The following is a 20,639-nucleotide window of genomic DNA, read 5'->3' on the forward strand; positions in this document are numbered from 1 at the left end:
CTCAGTTTTCATCCACCAGTCCTTGTTGTGGAGCGTGTTTCTGGTCTGACGTCACCCCTCCAAAGCCATCCTGTTCACATATGGTGTCAGACCAGAAATATGGCGGGTGAATTTATTTAGTGTTTTTGTTTTCGTCTGGAAGAAAAATGGATAAAGTGGAGGAGTACATGGAGAGGTGGCATGAGTATCAGAGGGAGTTAAAGGAAGGAGGGGCTAAATGGTGCCTCGTCTGTCTGGAGTTTGGGCACCTCCATGACGTGTGCCCATATGAAGAACCCCTTTTCGTGCAGGCCTTCGATCGAGGTGAGGTGGAGACCGCGGAGGAGTGGATCCACCTGAAAGCCATACCATCACCGCAGATGGATCAGGAAACCTGCCTCACCTGCCTCAAAGGGGAGGAGTGGTTCTTTGCTGTTGGCGAGGTCGGGCACAAATCACCCAACCAACCCCCTCCATGGCAAGAGATGGAACTGCCGGTCCCGAAGGAAGGAAGGAGGGGTGGTGCCAAGAAGGCAAAGAAGCCAGTGCTTCCACAGTCCAAGAGGGCAGAGGCCGAGCGTCCACAGCCCAAGAAAGGAAAGCCCAAGAGTGGTCGCTGGGATGGCTACTTTCACCTGGTCGAGGCCTCAAGTTGGTGCCCTTCCTGCGGGAATGAGGGCCACTCCGTCGTCAACTGCCCCCACCCTGGAGAGAAGGAGGAGGAAGGCCGACCGAAGGGCAGCTGGGAAGTTTACCTCAGCGCTCTTGGGGCCATGAACAGGTGCACTGTCTGCGGGGAGTGGGGCCACTTTGTGGTCAACTGTGTCATTCTCCAGGAAGAAGAGAAGTAGAAGCACCAGTCCCCTGCAAGTAAGGGAGAGCTGCACCAGTCCCAGGCAAGTGAGGGAGAGCTGCACCAGTCCCCTGCAACAGGGGGAGACTACACTCTGCTCCCACCTTTGTCACCAGGAGACTACACTCTGCTCCCACCTTCGTCACCAGGAGACTGCTTGCAGCTTCCACTTCCACCAGCAGTGGGTGAATTCCTGCTGGGTTCCGCCTCCACCACTATGGGAGGACTGTTTGCAGCTCCTACCTCCACCAGCTGAGGGATGCCTGCCATGCATCGCCTGGGGTTGCCTGCTCCTCCGCATATCCTGGGGTTGCCTGCTGCTCCGCATCACCTGGGGAGCTACCAGTTACAGGGTACGAGGGAGAAGTGGAGCTCCTGCTGCCGCCTCTATGGTCAGGGGCTCCCCTCCCGAGGGTCTGCTGCTGCTGCTGTTGCCTCCTGAGGGTCCGTTGCTGCCGTCGCCAACCGAGGGTCCGCTGCTGCTACCATCTCCTGGGGTCGCCAGCTATGCTTCACCTGGGGTTGCTGTCAGCCCTCCTTTTCCACAGGAAATACTGTGAACAGAGTCCAACACAGGGGAACTGCCAGCTATCAAGAAGGGGGAATTGGTCAGGAGGCCAGCTCTCCCTGCAGCACTTTCGCTGCAGGGAATTTGGTGGCCGGAGCCCCACAAGGGGAGCTGCCAGCAACAGAGAAGGGGGGGAGATCAGGAGGCCACCCCCACAGCTGTTGGAGTGGGAGGAGGACCTCCCACCATGGCTGCCACCTTTGGCCCGTTGCTGCCCCTGTTCCTGGGCCAGAACTACGACCAGGACTTTGGGACTGAGGGGTGAGGTGGCCATTGAGGCCAGGTGTGCTGCACACAAAGGTGGGCATATGTGGCGGAGTGTCCAGCCCCTTTATGTTTATTAGTGTTTTATGTTGTATGTAATGTGTTAATGTTGGTGTTTATGTATAAAATACACGGGATATAAATATGGGTTACAAGCATTTTGTTTGTTCAAATTTTTTGTTTGATTGTTTAACAAATATACTGACCGCCATAGCGTCTCAGTTTTCATCCACCAGTCCTTGTTGTGGAGTGTGTTTCTGGTCTGACGTCACCCCTGCAAAGCCATCCTGTTCACAAATGTGTACAGTTTTTTTTTTTTTTTTTTTTTTTAATAATCAATAAGTAGCCTATATTATTTTAACTACAAATACAACAATACCAATCACATGCAGAAACTACTACTATGCGGTAGGCTACGATTGATTAAAAAATGACAGTGGTGAATTAAAAAAAAAATGTTTAGAAAACCTAATATTTATGCTCTTTTTGAAAGAACAATAAAAACAGCAATAATTATAGCCATATAATCGTAGGCCATTCTTAATGTTTTGAAAGGTAAAAACAGGTTTCGTAGTCGGACAGAAACGATGACACTATGGCAAAAATCTAGTTTCCCCTCCATGGAATGGCGTCCATGCGTTGCTAGGGAGTATGTCAGTACGACAACCATAGATATAGAGTATTATATATACTGACAACTACTTCCACAAAGTGTAAGTATGTGCACGACTTGTCCTGCCTCGCCTGCAGGGGGTTGCGAGGATCTCCATTTCTTTCGCTGCCCCTGACTGGCCCTGCCCCCGCTCCTCCCACCACCACGCTGTGAAAAATTCCTGGTGAGAACCCGGGTGTGAACATGACATCAGCACAAAACAAGCCTGATTTATTCGCCTTCAAATCATTAAATAAAAGGAAATTGACAGAACTGGGTGGTGAAAGCCATCGGGAGACGCATCAAAAATCACACTAGACATTCCCATCCGTGTGTTCCATAAGTTTACCAACTAAAGCATCACATTCTCTGTGAAATATTTACGATTAAGATTGTCGGCGTTAGGCAGTGTTTTAGCTGATGGGCAGTACTGTCACACGAAGTCACCAATACATACCTCTCTGCAATAAACAGTGGCTGTCCAGCAAAGCACAGCGCTCTGACAAACTCATTAACACAGTCATTCTATGCTTTCTTTTTATTAAAGTGCGTGTAAAAGCAGAATAAATGGATTGTTTGTCTCTCAGTTCACTTTCTTGTTTTAAGTTTAATGTGTCACTGTGACAGGCTGGCGAGTGGTGACATCAGGCCAGATGTAGGAAGAATAACAAGAGCACTGCAGGTACGGCACATCCTAGAGATAAAATTTAAACATTAATTACAATATGGCTGCCAAACCATGTGACCAAATTGACAGTACTTCACATTACCCTCTACTATCTTACTCAGTTTCATGCCTCTAGTGTATTGTAGTATGGATTTATACTTTAATACATGTAAACATAGCATTCATGAAATTGTTATTTTGCTCACTGCATCCATATTTTTTAATGAAAAAGCGCAGATTTTACAAAACTTAGAAAGGACTCTGTCCTTAACAAACGTGACAATTTGGGTGCTGATCAACATTGCGGTTTCAGACAAGAAGATCTTTGAATATTTTGCGCAAATCCAACATGCATCGTGAAATTGTTTTATTTGCTGCATCCATGTTTTTTAACGAAAAAGTGGGGATTTTACAAAACTTAGGAAGGTTCAACATTGCGGTTTCAGAGATCTTTGAATATTTCGCAAAAATCCATCGTGAAATTGTTGTTTTGCTCGCTGCATCTATGTTTTTTAACAAAAAATTTTGTTAAACAAAACAAACTAAAACAATTTCATTGATTGATTTTCATTTCAAACTTTTTTTTTCTTTATATATAGGCCATTCGTGCACTATCTGCTGACATTGTTAGATCTCCAAGTCATTTTTGTAGACAAGAGTTTTAAAAATATTTTCACGAGATTTTGGCCTAGTGGCCAAACTGTGAACTTTTTCCACTTGGGTACGCCAGTCTGGTTGTCCACACATAGGCATCTACTTACGTATGCGTTTTCATGACTGTGTGACAAACTTTTGGCATAATAATAATAATAATAATAATAATAATAATAATATAATAATAATAATAATAATAATAATAACTAGAACTGCCAGGCAGTTTTACGGCTCCCAAGCCCAAGTATCAGTACCCGACTAAGCGTGTTTAGTTCTCAATGTGCCAAGTTTAAAATCAGCAACTCCAACAGTTCCACAGAAGAAGATTTTGAAAGTTATTTTTTTCAAAAATGCATCAGGCGGCCATCTTGTTTAATGCACAAATGCCATTTTTGAAAATGTAAGTTTTACCGACAAATGCAGGATCGTTTCCAAGTTTGGAGTTAATCAAGTGACCAATTTTTAAACTGAAGCAGTTTTAAATATAAGAAAATGTATAAGTAGCAGCCATATTGTTTCATGAAACAAAACCAATTTAACACATTTGTATTCTGCTGTCACCGGAACGATGCCTACCAAGTTTGTAGTCTGTTGGTCAGACGATTTTCAAATAAAAACAGTCTGCTATTAAGGGCACGTTTTGGTGAAATTTGCGGCAGCCATTTTGCTATTGAATTGTATCACAACAGCTTCTGCTGGCAAGCAGGTTTGGATGCTGATAATATTTGCCAAGTGTCAGATCAATCACTTCAACGGTGCCAAAGAAGAGCACTTCAGGAGGTTTCAAGAAGAAATGCGTCACGCGGCCATTTCGGTTTAACACCAGTTTCTTAAAAGTCAGTTGTATTGCTACAGTGTCAAGGAAGATGCTTGTGAAGTTTCGAGTTAGTCAAGTAAATCGTTTGTCAACTGAGGCAGTTTTAAATTTTGGACGTAAACATACACCTGGCAGCCATCTTGTTTTATAAAACAACCATTTTGACATATTTGTATTCCATTGTTACTGGGACAATAACTACCAAGTTTGGAGTTTGTTGGTCAAACAGTGTTCAAATAGCAGCAGTTTGCTGTTAAGGGAGCGTTTCATTAAAGTTTGTGGCAGCCATTTCGATATTAAACTTTATCTCAGAAACTTCTGCTTCGCAAACTAGATGCGAGTTTGGATGCTGATGATACCTGCCAAGTGTCAGATCAATCGCTTCACTGGTTCCCAAGAAGAAGATTTCGAAAGGTTTCTAAAAAATGCGTCAAACAGCCATTTTTGTTTCTGGTCAACACAATTTTCTAAAAGTCAGTTGTATTGACACAGTATCAGGGAAGAAGCTTGTGAAGTTTGGAGTTAATCAAGTAAATCATTTGTCAACTGACGCAGGTTTAAATTTCAAATGTAAATGTAGAAGTGGCGGCCATCTTGTTTTATAAAACACCACCATTTTCAAATATTTGTATCTCATTGTTACTGGGACGATAACTACCAAGTTTGGAGTTTGTTGGACAAATAGTTTTCAAACAGCAGCAGTTTGTTGTTAGGGGCGCGTTTTGATAAGATTTGTGGTAGCCATTTTGACATTAAAATTTATCGCAGAAACTTCTGCTTCGCAAACTTGATGCAGGTTTGGATGCTAATGACATATTCCAAGTTTCAGATCAATTGCTTCACCGGTTTCCAAGAAGAAGATTTCAAAAGGTTTTATCTAAAAATGTGTCATGGCGCCAATTGCACAGATGCAGCAGCAAATTGTTTTCACCATCAGTCAGCCAATGTATCCAGCTTGTTACCTGCCAAGTCAGAACCTGATCAGTCACACAGCTTTGAAGCAGCAGCAGTTTAAAGTTTTGGGAAGAAAAAAATAATAATAATAAAAAAATAAAAAAAATAAAAAAATCTTAACAATAACAATAGGCTTCCCAGCCTTTGACTGGGAAGCCTAATAATAACTAGAGTTGCTTGCAACTATAAAGGCTTCCAAAGAAAACATGGTTCAATTATAACAAATAATTGCTGATACAGCTAGCTACGTTTCCTATTATTAGATAATGGGCTACTTAAGTTGTATCGTGCACAGAACATAGTCTTACGCTGAAGTTTACATGTACTGATCTGTGTTAGATACAGCTGAGGAGCTATAGGCCAATTTGTGGGTGTTGAACCTTAGTAGAGGTGGGTTTTGAACCTTATAACATTCAAAAGTCAGCACATATGACTTCCTATACGTGTTCAATATAAATGACTGCCATATCTGTGTTCCTTAAAGGTCTTTTCACCAGAAAAGTTCATTTTTGACCCTTAGCAGAGGTCAAAGGTCATGGGTAATGATATTTTTATAGAGCACATATGACTTCCTATATATGTTCCATATGAACCATGACTCTATCTGTGATCACTGAGGCGCAACGAGACAGTTTTAAGTTTGACCTTTTGAATAGGTCATAGGTCGCGGGTGATGACATTTTTTTTCATAGAACACATGACTTCCTATATGTGTTCCATTATAACTATGACCTCAGAGGTTTGCCAATAAACTGTGTGGTCAGAGCCGACTATCCCGTAAGGATAGGGGCACAGTTTGACTTTAGATCAGGCATAATGTATTCAAGGGTTAGTGACATACATGATTCACTTTCCTATAGTCCGAAATGTATGAAGTCCGCAGACTTGGGAGGTGGTTAATGAGAATTAGAGATATCTTCCCGAGAGAACTGGGAACATATCTACTCGACTAAACTTTAAAACAGGACAGGAGTTCAACACCATGATGTATGTACGTAAGTCAAATGAAAACCCACTTACAGCACCTCAAGTTTCCCATTCTATTCTATGAGCGGTTTCTCAGTCTAGCGTTTCAGGTTTCATTCCCTAAGGCAGTTCTGGTACTGTGGAAAGTGAAATGAAAGTTGGGGGAGAGTCAGGTGACATTTGTATCCAATTGTGTGTCATGTAGAGATTCCAATCTACCTGTGGGTGTATAGAAGCCTGAGATATACTGCGGGAAGCCATTCAACTTTTACAAGTACGTATATTAAAAACAAACAACATAGTGAATATAACAAGCTGGTGCCTGCTGGTTCTCTTAAAAGACTAAAAAAAAAAAAAAAACTTAAGAGCTGTCTTATAGCCAAGCTGATATATATATATATATATAGACACACACACACACAGAGGTCCTATAGTAAGTATTCACCCTCCTTGGACGTTTTCAGTTTGTTGTTTTACAACCTGAAATCTTGATGCATTTAAAAGGGATTTTTTTTCCCTTTGATTTACACAACCTACTCAACACTTTCAATGTGTGGAAAAATGGGGGGTGACAGCAATCTTCAAGTCATTCCACAGATTCTCAATTGGATTCAAGTCCGGGCTTTGTCTGTGTGCTTGGGGTCAAAGTCCTGCTGAAAAGTGAATCGGTGTCCCAGTCTTTGGTCTTTTGCAGACTGAAGCAGGTTTTCCTTAAGGATTTGTCTGTATTTAGCTACATCCATTTTGCCCCCTACCCTGACAAGCTTCCCAGTCCCTGCCGATGAAAAGCATCCCAATAGAATGATGCTGTCACCACTGAGGTGCAACGAGACAGTTTTAAGCTTCCCAGTCCCTGCCGATGAAAAGCATCCCAATAGAATGATGCTGCCACCACTGAGGTGCAACGAGACAGTTTTAAGTTTGACCTTTTGAAGAGGTCATAGGTCACAGGTGATGACATTTTTTTCATAGAACACATGACTTCCTATATGTGTTCCATTATAAGCTTCCCAGTCCCTGCCGATGAAAAGCATCCCAATAGCACGATGCTGCCACCACCATGCTTCACAGTAGGGGTGGTGTTACCTGGGAGCTGTGCTGGGTTTGCGCCAGACATAATGCATTTAGGCCATATAGTTCAATTTTTGTTTCATTGGACCACAGAATCTTTTGGCACATCTTTTCAGAGTCTCCCACATGCCTTTTTTTCAAATTCCAAGCAGAATTTTTCATGGCCTTTTTTCAGAAATGGCTTCCTTCTTGCAACTCTTCCATACAGGCCAGATTTTTGGACTACCTTAGCTATTGTTGACACATGGACAGTTTCTCCCATCTCAGCCATGGAACACTGTAGGTCTTTCAGAGTTGTCATTGGACTCTTGGTGGCTTATCTGACCAATATCCTTCTTACCTGGCTGCTCAGTTTGGGAGGACGGCTGCTCTAAGCAGATTCTGGGTGGTGCAGTATACCTTCAATTTCTTAATAATTGACTTGACTGTGGTCCAAGGGATATTCAATGCCTTTGAAATCTTTTTATACTCGTCCCGATTTGTGCCTTTCCACAACTTTATCCCGGAGTTGTTTTAAAAGCTCTTTGGTTTTCATGGTAGTATCTTTGCTTTGAATGCACTACCCAACTGTGAGACCTTACAGAGACAGGTGTATTTAATCTGAAATCATATGAGCCACTTTTATTGCAGCAAAATGGACTCCATTTAACTTATTGTGTGACTTCTGAAGGAAATTGGTTATTTAGGAGTGTGTCACAAAGACGGCCGGAGTGGGGGACGTCAGACCAGAAACAATAACCAGAAAATAAACGACAGAGAGGTGGAGTTTGGTGGAGCTGAGCGAATGGTCTCGCTCAGCATTTAATAGTGCACAGACAGACAGAAAATAAACGGTTGTAAGACAAAACAAAAACACAGGACACGGCACTGATAGCCAAAATAAACAGACAAACAAAACGGACTAACACTAAACAAACACAGTGAGCTGATATTTTACTTATTATTACTGTTATTATTATTATTACCTCCGTCTCCAATCCTGTTCTCCACTCACCGAACACACAACCCAGAGTGAGTGAAAACATGCAGCTTTTATACAGCTGTACCGAGACTTGATTGCTAATCAATCATTCAGTTGGAGTCTCACTACAACTGCACGTGAATTAATAAAGTGCAATTCCCCGTGCTCACATATTATTACTTTTTACTTGCATGTAAAGTGCTGTGCAATCCTCGTGCCTAAATACAAATATACATTTTAAACACTTGTGTTACACAGACCTGTTTATATCCCGTGTGCCAATGACTATACACCAACATTAACACGCAACACAAAATACACACAGGGGCGGGCACTTTGCCACAGAGTGTCATAGCAAAGGGGGTCAATACTTATCTAATGAAGAATTTTTAGGTTTTTATTTTTAATTGATTAGTTTTTTCAACCTCCCCCCCTCCTCATTTTTTCATACACTGAAAGTGGGTTGTGTAAATCCAAAAAAAATCCCATTTAAATGCATCAAGATTTTAGGTTGTAACACAACAAACTGTGAAAACGTCCAAGGGGGTGAATACTTCCTATAGGAACGGTATATAGTGTGTTATATTATTATTTTTTGTTTATTGTTAGTTTTACTTGTTTAATTGTAGTTTATATAGTTTTTAGCGAAATCAAAACATGGCAACATACGTGGAGATAGAACAGAAGATAAATGTGTTGAAGACAAAATGCATGATGGGCGCTTGTAAGCTGAGGAAGTGACCAACACCCACGCCTGCGTGAAGGTTTCACTTCCGTAAGGAACTGGCAATCCATTTCTGTTTATTCATGGTTTGTTGACTGAGATGCACCATGAATCAGATTGCTGCAGGGATGAAGAACCATTTGCTCGAATCAATATTTGAGCTGATGATTCAACCCAGAGAAGCTTGGATGGAAGTGTCTGCAACAAGCACATCTTCCAAACAATTTGAGAGTGGTTGGCTGTAGCTGATTTCACAGGACGCCAGTCCAGTTTCCAGGACATTGCGAACATACATTGTGTACTTGCCTCTGTCACCCAGGACGACTCTGCTTCTTCAAAAAGTAGTGTGAAATCGCATAGCCGACCCGCATGTCACCAGGTTGCGACCCAGGTAGGGTTAACATAAAATACATCAACTATATTCCACATTTCATCCACAAATTATGAGCTGTGTAGAAGTGAAAAAAAAGTTATTTAAATATAATGGTTTGTTGAATATTAAAAGATTAGAAATAATAGTGTTTGGATTACTAATCTTAAATGTAAAATATAACAGGGTGATCCTGAAAATGCAGGGAAATAATCCTTTTTATGCTTTCATTATTTTTCGAAAAACATCTTTGAGAAAAGCCATGTGACATGAAAAAGGACAATCTTTTAACTCATACGCTTATTCTAACTGTTCAATTTAACGAGCTGGTGTTATGAATTCCGCATAGGACCACAGAAATGTATTAGCCCTTTCCAAATATACTGATGGTGTTTTACTCTACTTCAGATGCGATAACAAAATGGGCAGTATTTACTAAATACACATTAAAACATTAAAAGAAAGAAATAATTAAGTTAAATCAGAAATGGCATGATCACATTGTTATTTTCCTGAAGCTGTGCATAGACAGAAATGACGGAGGGAGGTGTTACCTCAAATTTAAATAGAGCCGAAAAAATCCTAAGTACTCCCTAGTGTGTTTTCAGCAACCTGTATAATGCTAAGGGAAGTGTTATCAACTGATACCGGGGCTGGTAAAACAGTATGCATTTTCCATAGGAGTATGTAGTGCAACAAACTGCAATGACAAACAGTGCATGGAATGCACTGGAGCACGCTTTACACTGATGTGCTGCTATATCAGGAATGTACAGTCAAAATAAGCATTGCCCATAGGAGGAGCTGTCTGTCATCATATGGCTAAAGGACTGACTTATATGTAAAACACATGGAAGATGGCAAACTTTTCATCTTAGTGATAAATTATAATCTGTATCATTCTAAAAATGCTCTGCTGAGTCTTTATTTTTGGTTTTTCATGCTTATTTTTGATCAAAATTGAGTAATAGCCATTTCATAAAATAGGTGCATTTGTAAATAATTGTCATACTCCTCACAGGATTCTGAAATTGCAGTTTGGTTTCTGTACAGCTGCTGTCAGCCTGCATTGCACTGTGAGAGTAGCTGAGTTCAGGTTGCAGGCAGTTCAGACAGCCAGAGTCAACCTGTAACTCCATCGGTAACCTCAGAAGCAGTGCATCCTGCTGGCTTCACACTCACCGTGCTGATTGGCTGGCATGGATCGGAATGTCGACCACCTTGGCCTCGGGGGAGGTGCTCCTCAGTACTGGAGGCGGGCTCTCTAGCTCCTCCACTCCTTTATCATTTGGCTCCTGCTTGATGATGTGCGTGGCCTGGAGTCCAGGCAGCAAGTCAGAAGATGTGACAGACAAAAGGGCGTGACTAGAAACAGGGTGGGTTGGGCTGGAGGGCCTGAGGGCAGCTGAGGAGGCGGGACTTGCAGCCGGAGAGGGGTGATCTGAGACAGAGTTTGGGTCATTTGTGGAGTTACTATGAGGTGGGAGTGACTTAGAGATGGCATTATTACTATTAGAATGAAAGGTGGTGGGATTCAAACTGGCAGGGGTGGAGTTTGTAGAGGGGGTGGGGGAGAGGAATCTAGAGCAGGGGTTTAAAGGTGGCAGAGCCAAATTAATATTGCTATTATTAATAGCACTGGAAGTGTTATTGTTATTAATTATACTAGAGGGTGTTAGACAGTGGAAGGGGGTTTGGCTGACAGAGCTGGAGGAGGGGTTTAGAGCAGGAGGGGAGTAGTTCAGAGTGGGAGGAGAGGGGCTTGGTGGAAAGAGGGCAGTCCTGTACTCAGGCTTGTAACCGCTGCTGTTCGGGGGGGAAGCATTACCAGAGAGAGGAAGTGTCAGGGGAGCAGAAGAAGGGAGCAGGGAACCAGGAACTGATGCAGAAGTGGATGATGCTGGATAGAGGCAGGGAGGAACTTGAGGGAAAGCTTGTCGGTGATTGACAGAAACTGAAGGAGGAGGGGGAAGGTCTTCGGGACAGGAAGTAGTAGCAGCAGTAGGGTGTGTGTTTTGGGAGGCATGGCCAGTTGGTATAAAAACTCCTCCTACCATCACATCTCTTTCATCATCACCAATCACGACTACCGGTGTGTTCTGATTGGATGAGAGCTGAGCGGGGCTGGGTCGATACTGGCCAATGGGAGTGAGGGAGCTAGAAGTGGAGGATGAGGAAGGAGAGGGGGAGAGGTTGGAGGTCAGAGAGGGAAGTAAGGCTGAGCAGCGCTGGGAGGCTGGGTGAGTGTAACTGGGGGAGAGGGGCTGCAGTACTGGAGCAGGCTGTGAACTAGGAACAAGATACTCCTGGTTGTGGGACTGTTTGGGATTTGGGAATTCTTGGTTCTGACTTGAAGTGAAATCGGAATAATCTTTCAACAGTCCTGTGAAATCCTGATTGAGCACGCTGGGATTGTCTTTGTTCTGGGTGGGAGGCAGGCTGGGGAATTCGCTGCTCGTAGAGGGTGGGTGGAAACTCTGGGCAGCCTGAGCACTGGGGAACTCTACAGTGTGGTCATCCAGGTTAGCAAAGTCTCTGTTGGGTGCCTGGAGGGACAGGAGACCTGGACTGGGGTTCAAGTTGGGGATCGCTCGAGTTTTCTGGCTCACAAAGTCCAGCTGTGAGGGGCCAACAGGGCTGGGGAAATCACGACTTGGCGCCAAAGTACTGACGTGGCCTTGCAGCTGAGTGCTGGCATTACTGAACGACTGAGACACGGCCTGTGAACTGGGATTTGGAAACTCTCTAGCAGTTTGAGAGGTCTGACTGGGGAATTCCTGACTCTGTTGGTTTAGGCTGGGAAAATCCCTTGGTTGAATTTGGGAAGTGGGATTTGAAACTTCCATATTCTTGGGGTAGTCTTTTGGCAGCTGTGGGTTAGTGAGATCCCTGTTCTGAGAGCTAAACCCTATGAATTCCCTGCCTGGCTGTGTTGCAGAGCCCGCATGGGTAAAATCCCTGCTTGAGACCTGGCCTTCCAAACCGGGGTACTCACTCCGCTGGGAACTGGCTAACTCTTTGGCTTGTGCAGCTGCGCTGGGATTCGTGTAATCTTTATTCTGCTGCTGCGTCAAAGCGCTAGGAAAAGGGAAGTCTCTGTGTGCAACTGGGGAAGTCAGATTAGTGAACTCATGGCTTTGACACTGGGGATTTGAACTGGAAAAGTCCCTGGCGAGTGTGTTTGCATTTTGGTTTGTGTATTCCCTGTTCTGTTGTTGCTGTGAATAAGCATCTCTGGGTGGGACGGTGGGGGTGGTCAGGCTTGGGTACTCACGACCTTGGGATTGAATGTTTGGATTTCCAAACTCCCTGCTGGGCTGTGCATTTGCGTATTCTCTGCTTTGTTGCTTTTGCTTCAGGGCGCTGGGAGAAGGGAACTCCCTGTTTGGTCCGAGGGCAGCAAGATTGCTGTATTCATGCTCCTGCGACTGGGACCCTGAACTGGTAAAATCCTTGCTGGGCTGTGCGTTTTTGTAATCTCTGCTTTGCTGCCGCATCTGGGCGCTTGGAGAGGTAAACTCCCTATTTTGAGACACAGGATTAAACCCACAACTTTGCACACTAGAAGAAGAACCTGAAGCAGCAAAATCTCTGGGATGAAGTGCCTGGGAGGCAGAGCTGGAAAACTCCCTGCCCTGCACCCCAGCTCTGGAGCTAGAGAAGGTCCTGCCAGTGCTGTGGACCACTGTTGCCATGGGTGCTAAGTGCCCAGACCTATAGTCCCTGCCAGGGGCATGAGGAGGGGGAGGGAAAGTGGGGGGCTGTTTAGGAGCCTGCTGGTAATTAAGGTGGGGTATCGGGTACCTGGGGAATCCACTCTGGGATACAGCAGGAGAAGGAGAGGATCCCCAGGGTCCCAGGCTGGGGTTACTGCCAGCACACCACTCTCCCTGGGGAGACAGGGATGGGTACTTCAGCAAGGCAGGGCGATGAAGAGGGATTTGCAGACTTGTGTGGGGGGCAGGGGGGGTGCTCATCCTTTCCTGTTTGTCTGCTGAGGGATGCTGGGAGGGAGGGAGTGGGGCAGAGCAGAAGGGGAGTGGTTTGAGTGTGGGGGGAGAGGGGAGTATGGGCTGAGAGGCCTGGAGGAAAGCAGGAGGGGGAGAGAAGTTATTATTGGTAGTATTGTTATTAATATTGCCCTTGGTTAGAGTCTGTTTTTGTTTGCGGGATCCATTAGCAGCCTCTGATACGGGGGTCACTGTTTGGTTGGTGCTCTGGGTGGAATTTGTTGGCTGTCTGCTGGCCTCTTTGGGGTAGTGGAGAGCTGGGGGGGCTGCCTGGAAGTTCAAGTCTGAGTCGGAGTCCAGGCTCCCCATGGAGGAGGCAGAGAGGCTGGGGGAGGAGCTTCGATTGTCCTGGTCAATGTCCCACCCACTGCTGCAGCTGCTAATGGCCAGGATGTTCAGACTGGCATTCGATTGGTTATCATCATCATCGTCGTTGTAACTCGTCCCCAACGTGACATTATCGCGGCTATGTCTCGTTCTGACCAGGCCACGCCCCCTGCCACGTCTTGCTCTGTTATCAGTGTTGCCGTGTCGGTTATCATGGCCGACGTCCAGTGAGACTGGGTGAGGGGAGGAGCCATCCTAAAAAAATATGGAAAATATTTATCTATTACACAGCACTGGCAACCAACAATGATTCAGACAGTCCCCCTAAGTTTCAATCTCCATAGTTTTATATATTATACAGCAGTGACACCAACAATGATTCAGACAGTTTAAAACTTCATAGTTTTATGTTATACAGCGTTGGCCCCAACAATGATTCAGACAATCCCCCCTAAGTTTCAATCTTTATACGAACACAAGAACATAAGAACGTTTACAAACGAGAGGAAGCCATTTGGCCAATCTTGCTTGTTTGGTTGTTAGTAGCTTATTGATGCCAGAATCTCATCAAGCAGCTTCTTAAAGGATCCCAGGGTGTCAGCTTCAACAACATTATGTTGTATATAGTTCAGTATATTATACAGCTGTGGCCTCAACAGTGATTCAGACAGTCCCCCTAAGTTTCAATCTCTACAGTTTTATACAGTATTTTATAAAGCAGTGACAGCAGCATTGACTCAGACAGTCCCCCTGAGTTTCAATCTCTATATAATCTTTATATGTCACTATATAATATGTAGATGTGTGTATTGAAATTTATGGGTGCAGTGCACACATTTACAGAAAGACGCACACATGGATATACAGACTTCCTTACCTGTAGTCTCTGTCTTTTTGGCAGAATTCCAGGCCCCTCCCCTTCACTCTCTGACGAATCACAGCCTCTCTGACGCCTGCTGATACACCCACCAGACACAGCCTCTGCAGCCTCTCTCTGAAACACAGTGAGGGGAGGGGCCTTTTTATTATGTCATTTAAATAATAATATATTTGAAACAATTACATTGTTTAAAGCAAATACAGTCAACCTCAGTTAACTCTAAACCTTTGCTTAATTCGACAGACAGTCTAGGTCCTGGATTTTCTCCATATAAAATATATGCAGCCTACCTCTTAATTTTCTAATTCGACAGCATGTGTTACTCGTAACTCAACACTTATTAATGGTACCAAAGTACCAAAGGGATAAAAACTATTAACCCTTAGATGTATATTTATTCAGCGCTTGTCAGGTGCATCAGGTCCAATTTATTTTCACACGCGCTGTTTATTTTACATGCACTGTTAATTTTTTTTTTTTTTCAGAGTAACACAGGTTTAAAAGACACTGCATAGCAAAAGGACACTCAGTACTGCATCCCCAGCCAAGCCCCAACCCTTGTTCGTTGTATTTTTCACATACATCTTCATAGTCGTCCATACTGATAAATTCTCTCCTGATCACTCATTTTATCACCAAACTCCTCAATAATGCAATCCAAGTCATTATTTTGTTACTATAACATCTCAAAAAGCTCTGCAAATGTCTGTGATATTCTTTGAGCGCTGGATGTGGAAGCAGCTATCTTCTTTGTTTGTGTCTGTATTATCTCTATGTGTATTGCTCAGATACACCCCTTTTTTCTGCTTCTCTCAGCTCCTATCAGTCTTACTCGGCCATTGAAAAGTTTTCTCAGCTTTTTGCTGAGAAAAAAATACTAGAGACCTGTGCTTGACATCTTTTTGAAAGTGAAAATTGTAATGTCAGACCTGGTCTGACATAGGACTGCAAAGGATTAATAAAGCTAAGAACAGGTAATAGAATGGATTGTAAAGAAGCCCTGGCTGTCCCTCTCGCTCCCTGGTCTACAGCGATCTCTTACCAGGGCTCTGCTGTCTGAGCTGGAGGAACTGCTGCCACTGTTGTGACCACCCCCCAGTGGCGATGTGTGGACTCGCACCCCCTTCTGCTGCTCCGCCAGCCTGGGAACTTCCTTCCGCCAACCACTGCGCACAGACATCTGAGAGAGAGTGAGTGCGAGTGAGAGACTGTTGCACGCAGACATCTGGAGACAGTGAGAGAGACCACTGCACAGACATCTGAGAGAGAGAGAGAGTAAGAGAGACCACTGCACACAGACATCTGAGAGAGAGTGAGAGACCACAGCACACAGACATCTGAGAGAGCGTGAGAGAGACCACTGCACACAGACATCTGAGAGACAGTGAGAGTAAGTGAGAGAGACCACTGCAGATAGACATCTGAGAGACAGTGATGGAGACCACTGCATACAGACATATGAGAGACACCACTGCACACAAACATCTGAGAGTCAGTGAGAGTGAGACCACTGCACACAGACATGTTAGAGAGAGTGAGAGAGAGTGAGAGACCACAGCACACAAACATCTGAGAGAGCGTGAGAGACACCACTGCACACAAACATCTGAGAGTCAGTGAGAGTGAGACCACTGCACACAGACATCTTAGAGAGAGTGAGCGCAAGTGAGAGAGACCACTGCACACATACATCTGAGAGAGTAAGAGCGAGTGAGAGACCACTGCACACATACATCTGAGAGAGAATGAGTGAGACCACTGCACACAGACATCTGAGAGAGAGTGAGAGCGAGTGAGATAGATCACTGCACAGACATCTGAGAGAGTGAGAGAGAGAGAGAGAGAGAGAGAGAGAGAGAGAGAGAGAGAGAGAGAGAGAGAGAGAGAGAGAGAGAGAGATAGAGCAAGACCACTGTACAGACATCTGAGAGACAGTGATGGAGACCACTGCATACAGACATATGAGAGACACCACTGCACACAAACATCTGAGAGTCAGTGAGAGTGAGACCACTGCACACAGACATGTTAGAGAGAGTGAGAGAGAGTGAGAGACCACAGCACACAAACATCTGAGAGAGCGTGAGAGACACCACTGCACACAAACATCTGAGAGTCAGTGAGAGTGAGACCACTGCACACAGACATCTTAGAGAGAGTGAGCGCAAGTGAGAGAGACCACTGCACACATACATCTGAGAGAGTAAGAGCGAGTGAGAGACCACTGCACACATACATCTGAGAGAGAATGAGTGAGACCACTGCACACAGACATCTGAGAGAGAGTGAGAGCGAGTGAGATAGATCACTGCACAGACATCTGAGAGAGTGAGAGAGAGAGAGAGAGAGAGAGATAGAGCAAGACCACTGTACAGACATCTGAGAGAGAGTGAGAGACCACTGCACAGACATCTGAGAGACAGTGGGCCTCATTTACTAAAGGTTCTTAAAAGTAGGCATAAGACGGGTGTTAACACAATCTCGTAACACGCGTCACAAATCTATAAATAAGTTGATATTTACTAATATGAATTCTGCTTATTAAGATGCATGCTATGGAAATCATTAGCATATTAAGACATGCCTCATCACAGAAGATATGGGGCATCTTAACAAAATGACATAGGGGCCACTGACTATAAAGGAATGAGCAGAGATTGAGATATGCAGTTGTCAGTTACTAAATATATGTATTAAATATAACAGTGTTTGAAAGACAAGATCGTAAAAATAAATAAATAAAAAGTTATAAACAATCCTATCTAGACACCGTCATGGCTTGAAGTATATATAAAAAGCATGTCGCTTATACGGTATAGTAGCCTATTCTTTTTTTTTTTTTTTTGTATCCATCATTGATTAGATCAGTCTGCAGCCCTAAGGCTACATTAATGAAACTGTGAATACAAAGAAGTATGGAGTTGGCATTTAGACCAGATGGTACATTTCATTGATCAACGCATTTCTGTACATTGAAATGCCATTTATGTGTTTTAAAACGTGGATCTTGCAGACACCAATTGCAAGAAATGCACAGGTAACAATAACTAGACTATACTATACTGTACATATACATATACTGTACGTACCTATACTGTACATAGCCTACTGCATAATCTATTTTAGTTAGACAAATAATCATTTTGTACAGAAAAGTGCAAATCGGTTACGCTGTGAAGGTACAGAATTATTTGTACAGAAGTAAAAGCAGGTATGCAGAAGGTATTGACCCCAGTGCCAGCTCACACATGCAATGATATAGCTGTGCCCAAATCATGTGGAGAAAAAAAGTGCCCTGTATGCAGGTATGTGATTTAGGAGAACACTTCCTTCTTTGATATTATGTACTATTGTGATTGTAAACCCAATTTCCTTTATTTATTTATATTACCGTGTTGCAATTATGTCTGTATGAATGCAGATATGTCTTTTTTCCGTTTGCACAGTAAGTTATAACAATTTTTTTCTCATTTGCATAGTAAGCTTTTGCATGCTTGTTATGTCTATAGGCTGCATAAACACATTATTTTCAATGTCCTGTCACTTATTTTATTTGCACAGTTTTATTTCATCATAATATACCTGTATATAGACGGATTTCTGTTCAAAAGTTGTTTTTATTTATTTATTTATTTTATGCAGTTGGCTGGTATATGTGAGTTTTAGTATATCAATGCATTTATTTAAAAAATTAGTCTTACTTATTTATAGAATTTCAGATGCGTAGTAGCGTACATACATATACCTCTACCTTGTGCTGATAGACAGTCAGCTTGTAACACCTGCTGTCCATCAGTGCTATCTAGCACGTGATTTATGATTTGCTTCATGATTAGCACAGTTTAGTAAATATCATCTGAATATCAATAACCTCATCAGTGCTCTCATACCACTTCATTTGAATACATCACCATGCATTTTGCATATTCAGCAGATGCTAATGTACCCGTCGCGTTATTTTTAAGGCGTGCATGCTAACTCACATCTTATGCTTTAAGTCGTGCTTTATCGTGGTTGATAAATACGGGATTATCTAGCACACACCTTATCCTTGGATAACACGTGTGATAAGATAATCCCGTATTGGATAAGATAAGAACTTTTAGTAAATTAGGCCCAGTGAGAGAGCGAGTGAGAGAGATCACTGCACCCAGACATCTGAGAGAGAGTGAGTGAGAGAGATCACTGCACCCAGACATCTGAGAGTGAGAGAGATCACTGCACCCAGACATCTGAGAGAGAGTGAGAGAGGTCACTGCACCGAGACTGGGAGACAGTCAACATGGTTTTAGGAAAGGGAGATTGTGTCTAACTAACTTGCTTGATTTTTTTGAGGATGCAACATCGATAATGGATAATTGCAAAGCATATGACATGGTTTATTTAGATTTCCAGAAAGCTTTTGACAAAGTCCCGCACAAAAGATTAATTCTCAAACTGAACGCAGTTGGGATTCAAGGAAACACATGTACATGGATTAGGGAGTGGTTAACATGTAGAAAACAGAAAGTACTTATTAGAGGAAAAACCTCAGAATGGAGTGTGGTAACCAATGGTGTACCACAGGGATCGGTATTAGGTCCTCTGCTATTCCTAATCTACATTAATGATTTAGATTCTGGTATAGTAAGCAAACTTGTTAAATTTGCAGACGACACAAAAGTAGGAGGAGTGGCAAACACTGTTGCAGCAGCAAAGGTCATTCAAAATGATCTAGACAAGATTCAGAACTGGGCAGACACATGGCAAATGACATTTAATAGAGAAAAGTGCAAGGTACTGCACGCAGGAAATAAAAATGAACATTATAAATATCATATGGGAGATACTGAAATTGGAGAAGGAATCTATGAAAAAGACCTAGGAGTTTTTGTTGACTCAGAAATGTCTTCATCTAGACAATGTGGGGAAGCTATAAAAAAGGCTAACAAGATGCTCGGATACATTGTGAAAAGTGTTGAATTTAAATCAAGGGAAGTAATGTTAAAACTGTACAATGCACTAGTAAGACCTCATCTTGAATATTGTGTGCAGTTCTGGTCACCTCACTATAAAAAAGATATTGCTGCTCTAGAAAGAGTGCAAAGAAGAGCAACCAGAAGTATTCCGGGCTTAAAAGGCATGTCATATGCAGACAGGCTAAAAGAATTGAATCTGTTCAGTCTTGAACAAAGAAGACTACGTGGCGACCTAATTCAAGCATTCAAAATTCTTAAAGGTATTGACAGTGTCGACCCAAGGGACTTTTTCAGCCTGAAAAAAGAAACAAGGACCAGGGGTCACAAATGGAGATTAGACAAAGGGGCATTCAGAACAGAAAATAGGAGGCACTTTTTTACACAGAGAATTGTGAGGGTCTGGAATCAACTCCCCAGTAATGTTGTTGAAGCTGACACCCTGGGATCCTTCAAGAAGCTGCTTGATGAGATTCTGGGATCAATAAGCTACTAACAACCAAACGAGCAAGATGGGCCGAATGGCCTCCTCTCGTTTGTAAACTTTCTTATGTTCTTATGTTCTAGAGATCACTGCACCCAGACATCTGAGAGTGAGAGAGATCACTGCACCCAGACATCTGAGAGTGAGTGAGAGATCACTGCACCCAGACATCTGAGAGTGAGTGAGAGATCACTGCACCCAGACATCTGAGAGAGTGAGAGATCACTGCACCCAGACATCTGAGAGTGAATGAGATCACTGCACCCAGACATTTGAGAGAGAGAGAGTGAGTGAGAGATCACTGCACCCAGACATCTGAGAGTGAGTGAGAGAGATGACTGCACCCAGACATCTGAGAGAGAGTGAGTGAGATCACTGCAGATATCTAAGAGAGAGTGAGAGAGATCACTGCACCTAGACATCTGAGAGAGAGAGCACTGTGCACCCTAAATAAAATTCCATAAATACAAAAGTGAAAACAAA

At 43.3% G+C, this 20,639-nt stretch overlaps 1 protein-coding gene across 1 annotated transcript in view; it reads right to left on the reverse strand.

Annotated features, from left to right (window-relative positions):
- LOC121296028 (atrophin-1-like) overlaps positions 1 to 20,639 on the reverse strand; it is a 72,189-nt gene that overhangs the window by 14,065 nt on the left and 37,485 nt on the right. Inside the window, exons 3-5 of the mRNA XM_041221169.1 lie at positions 15,760 to 15,897; positions 14,715 to 14,831; positions 10,683 to 14,092 (exon numbers count right to left, since the gene is read on the reverse strand). Coding sequence (XP_041077103.1) covers positions 10,683 to 14,092; positions 14,715 to 14,831; positions 15,760 to 15,897 — 3,665 coding nt within the window. The remainder of the gene's footprint in view (positions 1 to 10,682; positions 14,093 to 14,714; positions 14,832 to 15,759; positions 15,898 to 20,639) is intronic.

This window comes from Polyodon spathula, chromosome 21, assembly GCF_017654505.1.
Source record: "Polyodon spathula isolate WHYD16114869_AA chromosome 21, ASM1765450v1, whole genome shotgun sequence".
Taxonomy (NCBI): Eukaryota; Metazoa; Chordata; class Actinopteri; order Acipenseriformes; family Polyodontidae; genus Polyodon; species Polyodon spathula.